We start from the raw sequence: 14,059 nt of genomic DNA, 5'->3' as shown, positions 1-14,059 counted from the left end.
GTGATGATACAAAAAAGCCAGGTAAGTGTGACGACTCTGAGTGGTGGGTGAGACAAAACTGGCTCAGTTGGGTCAACTTTCACAAGAAGCAGGATTATTTCACGAGGAACTTGATTACAAGCCTGTACCACTTCAAATGGAAAACCTCTGTCTCCCTCTAGTGGTTTACTACTGCAGCTGACATTGCCATTCCACACTGTATATAGATTTATGGAGAGATGTCATGTGCTGGATGAACTTTATAAAACCCTCTGGGACAAAGTTTTCACTCTGGACTATATAAATGTACTTACTCAATGTCACAAAATGACCTTATCATCATAATCTCATCAACTACAGCACTGCCGAACTATCATGGGATCATGGCTGCCTGTCTATAACAACTCTTTCATTTACACTATGAAATGTATGAATGTATTAATATTAACAATATTCAAACGTTTATTTGTGAGATTCAAATCAATATTTTGAATAGCAGTCAGTAGTTAGAGCACATTCCAGTTTAAATCATTATCTCATCATCAGCCATCTACATACATTAGCACCTTTCACTTGGAAGTCAATCAGGGAAAAAAAACACAAACACAAATCCCAGGAGGTCCCTTTACAAAGTACTGAGTCATGGCAACTATGAGATTCTTTAAAGGGATTAAAATGAAAACAATGTCAAATGGATATTTCACGTTTTGTTCTCTGAAACAGAAACATCTATTCCCAGACAGTACATATTACCATTCCTTATATTCAACAACAGCTAATCCACGACTTCACCTCTGTAGTACAGAGGCAAAAAGGCTAGTCATTGTTTTCTATGTAATAGTTGTGGCAAGAGGAATGACAAGTGGTAGATTAGGCAGTAAAAACACAGTCTTTGATTTCTTTGGCTCACAGGCAGGTCAGCAGTATGGAAATAAACCTTGGATTCATAGAAGGTAAAGTGTGTTGATGTTGAAATTCTCAACTGAAATGTTTACATTTCTTAGTATCACATGTCTAATAAGCTGCTTTCAATGTTTCATAGTATGGTATCAGAACTAAGTGCAGCATATAGTTATAATATCACATACAGTGCAATATATTACCAATGACAACCACTAGGTGGAGTCATAAATTCAGGGATCTGGCAACAAAAATGACTTCCTATTTTTCTTTTACTTATTGAACGGTCTGTAAATGTCTTCATGTTCGTAGCCACACACATTACCAGTACTGCACTGATAATCTTAGTAACTATCATACAGTTCAATATTTAGTGCTATTGTCAGTGATAAAGACATAACTACAAATATAAAGATAGTAAACTATATATCATTTGCTGCATTGTCAGCTCCCTTTACAGATTTCAGGTACAGACTTAATACATAATCATTTATCAGCAGTATTGTGAAAGAGGCACATTGTGTTTATAAAAGATAAAACCAGGTTACCCATCATCATTAACAGTGACACCAGTGTACATAGTGTTCTCACTCAGCTTATTCAAGCACTGGGAATGGTCAAAAAACCCTATCATATAATTTTGCACAGTGAAAACATGATAAATCAATTTGCATCATCATTAGTTGTGTAGAATGCAATTTCAGTAAGGATTGCCCTTTCTTCAGTCTTGCTCAAACTAAAACATGCATCTAAGCCAAGGCAATGATGCAACCAGACATGATGCTCCAGGCAGTCAAGATCATAGTCAGGTATGAGAGATGTATAAGCCAGGATTGACGTACATTTTTTTCAGCGCAATACTGCTCAATGGTACAATTTGTTTCTGACTGCGGTGTGGGTGACCCGAAGCATGTCTGTGCATTTGGCTTAGATCACCAGATCAGACTTCAAAATTCAGGGTGAAGTTAGGCTTCAGTAGGTTATTGTTCCATCTGCCTGTTGAAGGTGGTGTGTGGGGGCCTGGTGTGCTCAGTAAGGGTCCATCTCGATCCTTCTGTACAAGCAGCAGGTGAACACCATCCCACAGATCTGAAAACAGGAAGTGTTAGGTCAGGAGTGCTGCTCAGTCACCATGGAAGGCTGCAGGAAGCTTGAACTGACAGAGGGGTGAAAGGTGATGGGGTTAGAGGCGGCTGCAAAGTATGAAGCTGGTTGCTATGGGGATGTCAGGAGTCAAGTAGCCATTACTGAAGCAACAGATGTGTGTGAAGCTTGTGCAAGCAGATACAAAATAATGCACTTTGAGTGGGGTCAAAAAGTAGATTCATGTATAAATAGTCAGGCTACACCTAAACGGTATTCCAACACAGGGTACTATCAAACAAAACTAGGGGATAGCACTAGGGTAGGCACATGGATGCATGTAGAACTAAAAAGAATCTGTGAGACACAATTTACAAAAGCACTACACTATCCACTATAAAGAAAATAAAAGAGAAACAGCAGGAAGAGATATTGACCTAAGCCACTGGGCCTGCCAGACTTGATGGATAAACAGTCTACTGCCCAGATTCAATCTTTGATTCTCTAAAAGCCCTGAGAAAGCCTTATCGAACGAGTCAGCGTTGTATATTGACTCATCACAATCTCTCTTCGGGCAAGTTTCAGATTTTTTTTCCTTCTCCACAAGTGATGGATATGTGGAAGTGCGGAAGACTGACATTTTGGCTCAGAGAATGATGACATGTGAGGGAAGAGTGAGGAAGAGCAGCCACTCTGCTTTTCGTTTTCTTTAAGCCTAATGTGAGAGGACGGGGGTGACTGATACTTGAGCAAAGAGCATTGGAATAATGTAAAGACACATATTTCATAACACGGTCAAAGAAAACCAGTGACTGGATAAGCAGGTGTCTGTTAAGACATTTGAATCACTCTTCAAGAAAACTCAGTGTTCATGATAGCGTATAGTGTAGTCTATTTTAGATTGCGAGTAACTATAGCAACAACACCACTGCTTTACTTACATGATAATGTAGGAGACATACAAAGACAAAAAAATAAATAAAATTCATGCAAGTGTACTTATCTCCTCTCATTTTCAATTAAAACATCCATATAGGTAGGTTACTTAAAGCTGCTACCACTCCTTTTCTTGTCAGCACTTTACAGAATGAGGCACTATTGTAGAACAATATGGAACATGACTCTTGCTAACCACATCGTTGAGCAGATGCTTATGATGTGTTTTGACCTTTCTCAAGTTATTATGTACTCAGCCATTGCAGCCCACTATCACAATACGCAGAACAACAACCGCCACACACAGCCAAAGCCAGGCAGCTGCATGCTTCACACTCAGCAGAGAGCATTTAAGAAAGTAAGTTCATTTAGTACACATGTAGTCCACGGATTTCACGTTTAACACACAGCAGACAGTCACACAAGGACAGACATGCAGACAGATATCAAATTTGCACAATGCCCTCCAACCTTTCCTCTCCAGTTGATTAAACCACAAAGATGCGCTAGAGCTAAATCACAATGTACCGAAGTCCTCTTCTTCTTTATAGAGCAGATAGATAAAGCAGGCTGTCAAGGCTGCCCCAGTCAGCTACCACACACACACACACACACACACACACACATAAAGACATATAATAGAATGCACCAGAGACAGGTTAATGTGGTACAACACATGTAATTATAAAAAGATGAAAACTACAGCTAGTCTAATTTAACATTAATTTCAACAATTACATTTTTTCAGTCCCTCTAACAGTTAATAAGAGACAGGAAAGTATACCAACATTAAGACAGACTTGAACAGCTGACAAGACAAGACATCAGTGACAAAAAAGGAAAACAAGCATACAGTATGCTTGGACTGCAAAGTGTTAAATCACATTTTATCGCACTTGGATAAAAGTTTTGTTTTTTAATGCATTTATCCCTTGTGTCTGATTAAAACTGTTCAGCCTGAAAAGCATGCAAAATGGCGTGCATAGAGGTGCATCTTAAGTCTTACAAATACCACTGGAATCAATGCAGGTTTATTTGGTCTTAGGTTTCTCCCAAGCTAATTTACAAAGAGGTAGTGCACAGCTGTAAGAGGGCTGTCAGCCAGCACAAAATTGTAAAAAAGAAGTCCTGGATACCTACTTGGCCTCTGTGAGGCTTAAAAGCTCCAGTCCCTCTCAGTCTGGGACAAATCAAATAACATGAATGAACAAAATCAGATAACAATGACTGAGAGACTAGGGTGAGATGAAAAGAAGTATCCATTTAGGAGTTGTTGACCTGTGATGGTACAGTTACAGTAATGGAAAGATTGATACACATCGGTCTGGGTTTTGGAAGGTCTAATTCAACAAAGGGGAGCATTTCATCCACAAAGGTAAAGCCAGTGTCTTATTTTGCTAAAATAATAATGGGGCTTGTAAGTTAAGTTTACTCAGAATGAAGACAATTCAACTACTTCAACTACTGTCTGTTTCTACTATCTGTATTTTACTTACCTGGAGACAGGCTACTCCTATTCCCACAGCACCAATAACCAACAGGTGGTCCGCCAGAAATTGCTCCAGCTTAGTGATGCATCCACCCTGCAGAGTCAAAGGATTAAAGTAAAAAAATCACAGATAGACAGACAATATGTACAACTGAACAGACATTTAACACATCATTGAGCGATCAAAAAGACATCGCACAGGGAATGTGTGTGTATCAAAGCAGCTTATTGATCTAAAACACATTTTTAGACCACTTTTACCTAACTTTTTTACTTTAGGGTAAAGTGCATAAACAAAATAGACAACACAGATAAACAGTACTGCCAGTACTTCCATCCCAAACATACAATAAACACTCCATTCTGAGGGTATATCCTCATGTTGACACCTTTTCACATGAAGCAGGTAGTGTACTGTAAGTGATAAGAGATGGAACTGATGGGTTTGACAGAAGAAGGTGGAAAACCTTCAACTGTTCAGCGTGGATAAGCATTCAAAACCTCATCTTTAATTCATTTCCAGAGAGCTCATTGTATCAAGGAAAAGTTTTAAACTACAATGTTTTTCTGTGCTTTTTCTGTTTCTCTCTATTTCAGTTAAAAAACTAAAATATCAGGACCTGGTGAGTTTTCATGGCCCTGTCTTATGTCAGCAAGACAAGTCCAGTAAATACTTTTGTCAATCAATAGAAATTACATATGCTATGTGATTTTAAGAGTCAGACTGAATATGATGCTTGTCATTTTGCAATTTGCTTTGCTGAAATGTTTAGTTCACTGACCTCCACCTTGTAGATGTTGGAGGGGTGGTCCCTCTTGCCACAGCGAGGGGTGATGGTCTTACAGCAGCTGTCAGGCACAACCCTGCCTTCTGCCTGATTAGATGAAATGTACACACTCACCGTCCAATCATGGGAGTTGTTGCTGCCACAGCACTTGAACTGGAAATTCAGAGGAAGAAAGCAAAAGGTTTGTTTCATTATGTCACAGTGTCCGAAAAGAACACAACCCTCTCCTTTTTGTAATAACTGAGTCAGTTTTTAAGGTTAACTCAGATTAATTTATTTGGCTTAAACCACTTCCTCAAATCAGTATCCTGTAAACATGGATATTACTTGAAATTAAAGAGTGATGTTGCTGTACGGACAAAATGACTGTAGCTCTGGAACAATACTTTGTGCAAACCCCAGTCGATAAAGCAATTCCCTCTACTGAATCTAACATATTTTAAAACTACTTCACATATGGTACCTGCCATATGAGTCATGGCAGTTGAATTTATAAACTATATTTGACTATGCTTGCTGAAGAAAAATGCAGCATATAACCTTACATAAACTAAACAAAACCTCAGAGGCTTTTGTAAATATAGTCCATACATCCTGTTGTAGTTTGTCAACAGCTAATGTGATGGCCTCCTTCCCAGGCTGGGCGTAGTTCTCTGTCATAGTCTGGTTGAGATGCTGCTTCAGCTCCTCACTCAGCTGGAAATGAGAAACAAAGAGAGAGAGAGCACAGACAGACAGTGAGAAACAGTGTGCGTGTGAGACAGAGAAGGTGGGGGGTATTTATGGGAGATAACAAAATTTATTTTGTAACCACATGCTCCTTCACTTATTATATGTGAAACATATCAAATACAAACACAAGAGAGATGCAAAACTACTAATCTACCACACTATGCGGTGTGAGAGTGTTAAAGTGATAAGCTTGACAAAAGTGAAAGAGTGGAAGGATTAGTAAGCAAGTAAGTAAAGTTTATTTGTATAGCACTTTTCAACACAGAGCTTTACAGTAGGAACATAAATAGGCTAACATAATAAACATACATACAAGGCACTACTGAAATGCTTGTCTAAACAAATATGCTTTTAGCTGCTTTTTAAAAATTAGACAGGTAGAGGCAGTAAGATAGACAGGTAGCAACTCCCATGACTCTGTGAGCACTGTGATTGAAAAGACAGATGAACAACACATTGCAAAAAATAGACTTTAAATATAGCCTTTGATGTGTGTATATGTTGGTGAGCATCCGTGCACTCACACACTCACTCACACACACCAACACACACACACAGAGGAGAGCCAACAAGAAACAGATGGAGAAGATGAGAGCCCTTATCTTGAAAGTGAGTCTACCCTGTACTGAAACCTTTTCCATTATAATAAATCTCTGAGCTTGATAGCGTGATAGTGTGGTGCTCTTTGCAGTCCTAGCTGAATGACAGGCAAACAAGAAGAACATGAAGAACAGCAGAAAGGCAAAGCTTAAAGATCTACTGTTGTTTCTCCATGACTCATCATCATCCACGTCCAATGAGACAGAACAAACATCACTGGGAAAGGGTTTCACAAGGGTTAAAATGACCAAAAAGCCAGATATTGTACTGAAATCCCAAAGGAGTAAGATAAGCCAAGAAATGAAGAAACACAAGTGTCCATAATTTGAAGGCATGTGGTATTATAGGATTATGTATATACAGTAAGTAATAAAGCCCTGAAATCTGTCTTCCTGCATTGCAGCTGTTCAGTTTCTGACCTCAGTGATTTAAAAAAGGGAAAAAAGTAATCAGGAGGTGAGTTACTTTCCTAAGTAAGAAAAAACTCTAACTGAATAGGCTTTTCAGTCTAAAAAATACACTGTTTAAAGTGTTTCTCTTACTTTTAGGCATTGTGACATAATGAAAAGTATTTGATTTCTGTAGAGAAATTCTGTATTAATTTCATTCCTTCACCAGGAGAGGCATCAGCCCTGAACTGGTGGGGAAAGGCACACCAATCACAAATTGTGAACCAGGTCTCCCCTCTCACCAAATCGCTTGTTGCCCTGAGATGTTTAAGCTAAATGGAATTAGTTGTGACTTGCAATAGGTGGCTGAAGCACCTGATAATCAATCATACTCACATACTCAAGTCTGTAACCTGTCAAAAGTTTAGTCACTGCAGCACTTAAGCTATTTTTACAGAAACTGCTGCTCATCAACGCACACCCTGAGGGCCAACACAATCTAGAGCACTCAAAACCAAAAATCAATTAAAACACTAGCTCAGCAAACACCCTCACTGCTACCTGTCTAAATCCCACATTCTATCCACTACCTACCTCAGTGGTCATCTGGATAGAAACAGTGAGTGAACACAGCACAGACTAAGCAGCCAGCAAACTAACTACTAATTTGCTTTGTAATCTAGATCATCACTGCAGAGCACCACTCAACTACAAGTAAATAATAAGGAATGATCACTTACCCTCTGGTAGTATACATAAGCCAGTACTCCAGCCACCAGTTCAATCAAGAAGATCAACAGCAGGCAGAAGAAATACTGTGGGAGAGAAAAAGGACAAAGAGGGAGAGAAAAGAATAATTCAGTAAATTAGACACAAGATTTCAATTCATCCAAACATTTCAGACTTCAGCACAGTTGTCGCTTGCACTAACTCATCTGAGGAAGTGGCTCACACTTGTGACGGCTCAATAAAAACTTCCATCAACTGTCATTGTGCTACATCTGTCACTTCTAACACAGATGGCAATGCTGCACAAAAAGAGACAACCAGAAAGCAATTTGTCAAAGTGTAGAATCAGATTTCTCTCGGGTATCTTTTAAAGAGCTCTGCACGCTGCTGGAAACCAGTTCCATTATGTATCATAATTACCTTCAAAACACCATCTTGGCAAAAACTAAATTAGGCAATTTAAATATCAACCATCACCCAAGCACAAACATTCATTTGTATTCTTCATGAAAACAAAGATTATAAAGAATCAGACATCAGATTAGTGTAATTAACCAAAACTAAAAATCAATACTTCTGCAGCTTAACACTGGCAGTTCTAATTGTAAGCTTCATCCTAAGTGATAGGCACTATTGTATGTACTGAAATGCAGAGAATAGTTATGTAAACTGTGTGTCGAACAGATCGCCTACACATTTAGAGTGTTTTGAAAGACTGGTGCAGAATGAGCAAGATCAAAACTGCAGCTATCCCAGCCTCAAATAACAAACAATGGTTCATGTATCCCACACAGACACGAGCCAGGCCACGTAATGCAAACACACACATACAACTAATTAGGCCCACCTGTCACAAAGTGGGATACAACAGTTTGACAGCAGCAGCGCTCCTTCAGTCAAGACCATTACAGAGAGACAGATGCTACCATCTACCCTGAGCAACATGGGAAACAAAGCTACTAGTCAAACAAACAGCTACAGGGGAGCAATGAACTGACTGAATTAATATTTAAGACATTTAAGCAAATGTTCTCTTCTGTTTTGCAGTTATCACAGTTCTTATGTCATGCAGAGACACAGCCTGCTCTGTATCTCTTGGTTACAAGATTTCAAAAAAACACTCCAGTCTCTGTGTGTCTGCTGCCCACACAAAATTCCAACTTCAACACACACACACACACACACTTGCATGCTGGCATTATTCATTAATCTCCTAAAACTAATCTATAAATAGCACATTAAAACGGTTGGTATTCAACCAAAATTCACCACAGACAACATATCCACCTCTTCACTCCTGCAAGCCCCATTCTCTCCTCTACTGCTCTATCCATCAACAGTAGATAGATCGACCTAAAAATAGTCCTGCAGCAGTGAACGTTCACCTCCCTCATGCTTCTCTCCCATTGGGCCCTGTCTCTGTAAAATAATGAGGACAGTAAGGCCCCTGTCAGAGCCATTTGTCAGCATCCAGCAACAGACCTTAGACCAAGGAGAGCATGGATGTGTTCCATGTGATGTTGCACAGCTGTTACGTAGCTGCTCAGAAAAAGCTAAACTCTGTGCACATGTGGGCGAGCATCTAGCTTCTCAGTGCAGACATGACAATTTGGGACCACTAACCAGCAGCCTGGACAATCACCACTGTTACACACATGACCATTCAAATTACATAACTCAAGAGACCCCCTCAGTCCATGAGAGGTAGTTTGTCATCCTTATTCCATCCTACATAATAAGTCTGTCTTGATTTTGAGTATTCACATTCCTTCTGACACATACTGTGCCATATGCCCACATGGGTACAATTACAACCCCCCTCTGTGGGTCTCTTGTCTCACCAAGGACAGACAGCTTCTCTGCTCCCGGATGACAGCACAACAGCCCAAGAAGCCCGTAACCACCACCAGGCCGCCAGCCAGGATGAGGATATACGCCGAGACAGCAAAAGTGCTGGAGGCCAGCAGACTCAAGTAGTCGCTCTTCTCCACCAGTGTCCAGACTCCAACACCCAAAACAGCAGCTCCACCCACCTGGAAGAGAAGAGGAGAGGGAGGGAGGAGGTGGTGGGGTCAGAAAGATATCAAGAGTATAAAAGGTAAAAAATAGATACTATAAAACTGATATGGGTGTAGCAAAGAAGAAAACAAGATGAAAAGACACAATAGAGGCGCAATAAAAGCATGATGAAAAGGTATGAGTCATAAAATAGGGAAAAAGGAGATATGGATGACTTGAACAGAGAAAGGAAATATTGTGAAAACACTGAGTAAGCCATGTCAATTCAGTCTTAAGAAAAGACAGATAAAAGATTTTAAAAAAAAAGTATAGCACTTTACAGGCTAGGAAATGACAAATAGGAAGTGAGTTAGATGGCATTAGATGGGTCACAAAAAAACAACAACATTAGAGGACAGTGAAAAGGAGTGAAAAGAGGGGGTAGGGAAAAAAGACAGGAAACAGAAAGAGAAACAAAGAGAAGCAGCCAGGCATAAAGAATAACAGTCATAAGAGGAGTGGGACTTCAGAGGTCAAGCCAGGGCATAATGACCACTTCCTTACAAACAATCCTGGATAACAAACCCAGGGTGGCGCCCAGATCTGTTCCCCTCATCTGATCAGGTTCACAGGCAGACGGATAGGAAATGCCTCAGAAAGTCTCTCCCCTTCATCCTCCCACCCCTTTCCGTCAAAAGCAAGATCCCCTTATATTCACACCAACACATGTCCAACCAAGGAGGCGCCATTTGGATACACACAGGGCCCTGTGGGAGATGACTCTTCCCAAACTCTTCCCAGTGCATTTAGGACTTTCATACTTTTGTTTTATGTAGTAAGATAAGTAAGATAAGTTCAGTCCTATTGAATTAAGATAATCTGCTAATAAATGGGCTAGGGACCTTTATTGCATCTTTCTAGTATAATCTCTCCTATAAAGGCATAAAATACCCCACCCATTCAGTCACAGCAGGCTCCTGACTCAGTTTATAGTGACATGTTATCTTGAATAAAAATGGCGGATGTCTCAGAATGGAGATCTAGATCTAGTAACTTTACATTTAAGAACTACAACTCAAACAATGATATTCAACTCAAATTTGGCCACTATGCCCCAACAAAATATGCACTGCCCCCCAGAAAGATTCAGGTTTTGATGCAGTGGGGGACAAAAAAAATTAAAAAAGTGATGAGGAAAAATATGGATGAGAGCCTGTGGCTCAATGAGGAGAGGGACACAAGTTTCCTCCAGAGATGAGTTTTGAGATGGTGACAGAGCATTAACCCAAGTCTAAACATAATACTTGATCCTTCTTCTCTCTCTTTAACCTCTCCCACACACAGATCTGTCTCGATTCTCACAATCATCCCTTTAACTCTGTCTCAGACTTTGAAAATGTTTCAAAGTGACCCCAGACACTTTGCACAGTAGCTGAAAGAGCGTACCATTTTAGCAGCAAACTGCAGTATCATAAAGTGTGGTGCCAGAGAGCAGGTTTGATACACTGTTCCCCATTGCACACTGACAAGCCCTAAATAATCTATGACTCACTTTGGGCCAAGTCCATAGCTCAGCTTTTTCAGTCTCAGAACTCTTCTTTATCCTCTCCCTGTTTCTCCATGGCTCCCTTTCTCTAATGTCTCTCTGCTTGTAGTTTTAAGGAGCATTAAAGCGATCTTTAAATACAATACTTATGCTGCCAAAAGAGGTTGAACTTAAACTTAATTTAATGCTGTTTGAGCAGCACGTTGCAAAGTGAAATCACATTAAGGCCTCTTCCTGTAAGGGTTTTGTGAGTGCAGATAGCTTAAAAAGATGATTGCCTTCATACTAATACTTACCCAGAAGAGAAAGTTGAAAACAAAGAGCAGGTACTTGAGACACACTGTCAGCCAGTCATCCTGGTCATCTTTATAAACTGCAGACATCTTCCTTCTTCAGTTCTCTAAGGACAAAATAATGAGAAATACATACAAAAGATTTTATTTTGCAGCAGCGAATGACGAACATCACACTTTCTTAGTTGGCATCAGTTTTCTCCTTAATGCCAAAATGACATCACACTAACAGCACATAACAATAAATACATTGCAGATTAACTGTGGATTTCATACATAATGATAAACCGGTTGTTTACACAGTAATCTTTACAATGCTCATCTGACCACAAATAAAAAGTCAGTATATGGTTGAATTCTTTTGCCACTGCAACTCCAAACATCACAGTCTTTATCTCCTTCATCACTCATCAAGCCTCATCTTATGACATTTGACAGCTCTGTATAAAATATGAGCCACAGCATATGAGAGTGATTAGGCTGTGTTTGTTTACCAAGGGGATACAGCTGCCTATCAAATGTCACAACAAAGCAACATCTCAGCAGCAACAGTAAGTCATGCTTGGGCATTTACAGTTTGCATCCCTTACCAAGTCAAATAAGCTACAAAATAAAATGGCTTCTCACATTTGTACTCCTCCTAACAGCACACAACTCCCAACAGATCACACAGTGGTGTCAAGCAGCATCCTCACGGGGACTCTGTATGAACTGAGAGAACCTGAGTCACCAACAATTACAGCTTTCTGTCACTACAACTCTATACTTTTAATTTAGACTATTTTCTAACCGAATCTCCTTCAGCTGTACTTTTATTATCAAGGTCTCCATCAGAGTACATTGCACTAGTTGTTTGGTGATGCTGTAGCACCTAAGTTCACAATATCATCTCCTCTTGTTATATCCACAAACCACATCTTTAAATTATTCATAGCACTGAACAGACCGTAAACCTTGGAGTCTTTAATTGAGCGTACAGTTGCAGTTCTGTAAATAAAAGGCCATGGGGTGACAGGCACTTAGACCCATAACACTGATCTACACAGCACTACTAGCACCAAAGGAAAGAGTGCAGGTATTATGTATGTTGGCCTGGGTAAAACACATTATCTATATTTAAATCAGGCTTACCAATAAAAAAAACACATGTAACATCTTTTTAATCTCTAACTATTTATTTGCTTGTTTTTATTATCTTTTAAATGCAATGTGTCTGTACAAATACAAGGCTTTGAATTGCCTTGGGTCTGAATGGTGTTATATAAATAAACTTGCCTTGCCTATAACAGTAAGGATGGATAGTACTTGTCTTTGTGGGAAAGTGTTGGATTAATCATTTGCTTGGGAGGAAAAGTTTTGGATTACCTAACCATACACATAATATTGGTTTTATTTGTCTGGGGTTTTAGATACTATATCAGACTTCACCCAGATAAAATGGAAGTGAATGGGGTTTCATTTGCATAAGCATTAAGAAGAAAAAAATCCACAATGTCATATCTAAAAAAAAAAGTAGTTCCAATTTTTTCTGTTCTGTTCAGTGCATTCTGTGGGTTATTTAAAGGCACTGTTGATGATGATGCTAATACTGATTTTAAATGCATTGTTTTTCCAATACTGTGAGCATCCACAAAGAAACCGCATTCACCTCCACTGTGCCTGGGTGAGAGAAGAAACCTCAGAGATGGATATATCTCCAGAATTTGACACATTAAACCCAAGCTATTAACATGGCTAAACAGAGCTAGAGGTAAGTGCGAGGACATGTTTGTTTCTTGTACTTTATAGGACTTCACATTAATACATTCTTGAGGTGATTGTAAGACCCTGTAACACAGCTATAATGAAGTTCCGGTCCTGGTCTCTGCTGATTAAATCACCTGTGACCATACTTTAAATATTAATGCGCCAAACAAAAGTCAGTGCTAGCTATACGTCTTATCTGTCACTTAGAAAGCAAACATTAAGTCTAACGAGCTTTAACGCTGCCCAAGAAATGTCCAGTTGTTTTTCAATTATGCTATGTAAATACATATACATATTTTAAACCCTGGTAAACCTGGTTGGTTATTTTACAGCACCTTAGCTGGCGGTTTACTTTTCGTAAAAAGGCCTGTTTTTAAATGACTGTCCAGATGCGTTGACTGGCAACGTGGTACTAGCACGGTTTCTTCTGGGATATGATATGACCTGCCTCGGAAATGTTTGGACTTTGACCACTGTGGTCGTCCTACAATGTCACAGACAACCTGGAAATCAAGGGAATATACCACCATTTCGGTTTAAATCAAACTTTCTTGCCTCCTTTTTCAGGACGGGGTGTAAGCTCGAGCATCCTGAAAAACAACATCCCACCTGCGTCGTTGATGCGCAGGACAAAGTTTAACCGAATTAGCTTACCGTTACATCGATAAATTAACGTTTTCGTCTCACAACCAAGAGCATACTCACCAGAACAACCTTAGTGAGGATAAATAACCTCGTTTTGTCGCTGTTCCCCTCAAAGTACAGAGCGGACGGCACTGCAGCAGCAGACGTTTGGTCCAGTAGCTTGTTGCTTTCAGGGTGTCCGACAGCAGGTTTCTGCGGATGCTGCC

General features: G+C 39.7%; 1 protein-coding gene across 2 annotated transcripts; it reads right to left on the bottom strand.

Moving 5' to 3' along the window:
• Window positions 1-417: 417 nt before the first annotated feature.
• Window positions 418-14,059, bottom strand: tspan11 (tetraspanin 11). Of its 2 annotated transcripts, XM_018671025.1 has the most exons (9): window positions 13,914-14,059; window positions 11,466-11,569; window positions 9,467-9,658; window positions 7,637-7,711; window positions 5,767-5,871; window positions 5,170-5,328; window positions 4,395-4,481; window positions 3,370-3,490; window positions 418-1,968 (listed from the first exon to the last, which is right to left on the bottom strand). In XM_018671025.1, the coding sequence occupies exons 2-8, from the start codon at window positions 11,550-11,552 to the stop codon at window positions 3,416-3,418; spliced, it is 780 nt and encodes a 259-aa protein (XP_018526541.1). In that variant the 5' UTR covers window positions 11,553-11,569; window positions 13,914-14,059; the 3' UTR covers window positions 418-1,968; window positions 3,370-3,415. The 2 variants fall into 2 exon arrangements, with proteins under 2 accessions (XP_018526541.1, XP_018526543.1); XM_018671027.1 differs by lacking the exon at window positions 3,370-3,490.

The sequence above is a fragment of the Lates calcarifer genome, linkage group LG18 (genome assembly GCF_001640805.2).
Source record: "Lates calcarifer isolate ASB-BC8 linkage group LG18, TLL_Latcal_v3, whole genome shotgun sequence".
Lineage (NCBI taxonomy): Eukaryota > Metazoa > Chordata > Actinopteri > Centropomidae > Lates > Lates calcarifer.
Note: the sequence above shows the minus strand (reverse complement) of the source record. Positions and strands in the feature narration are given on the sequence as shown.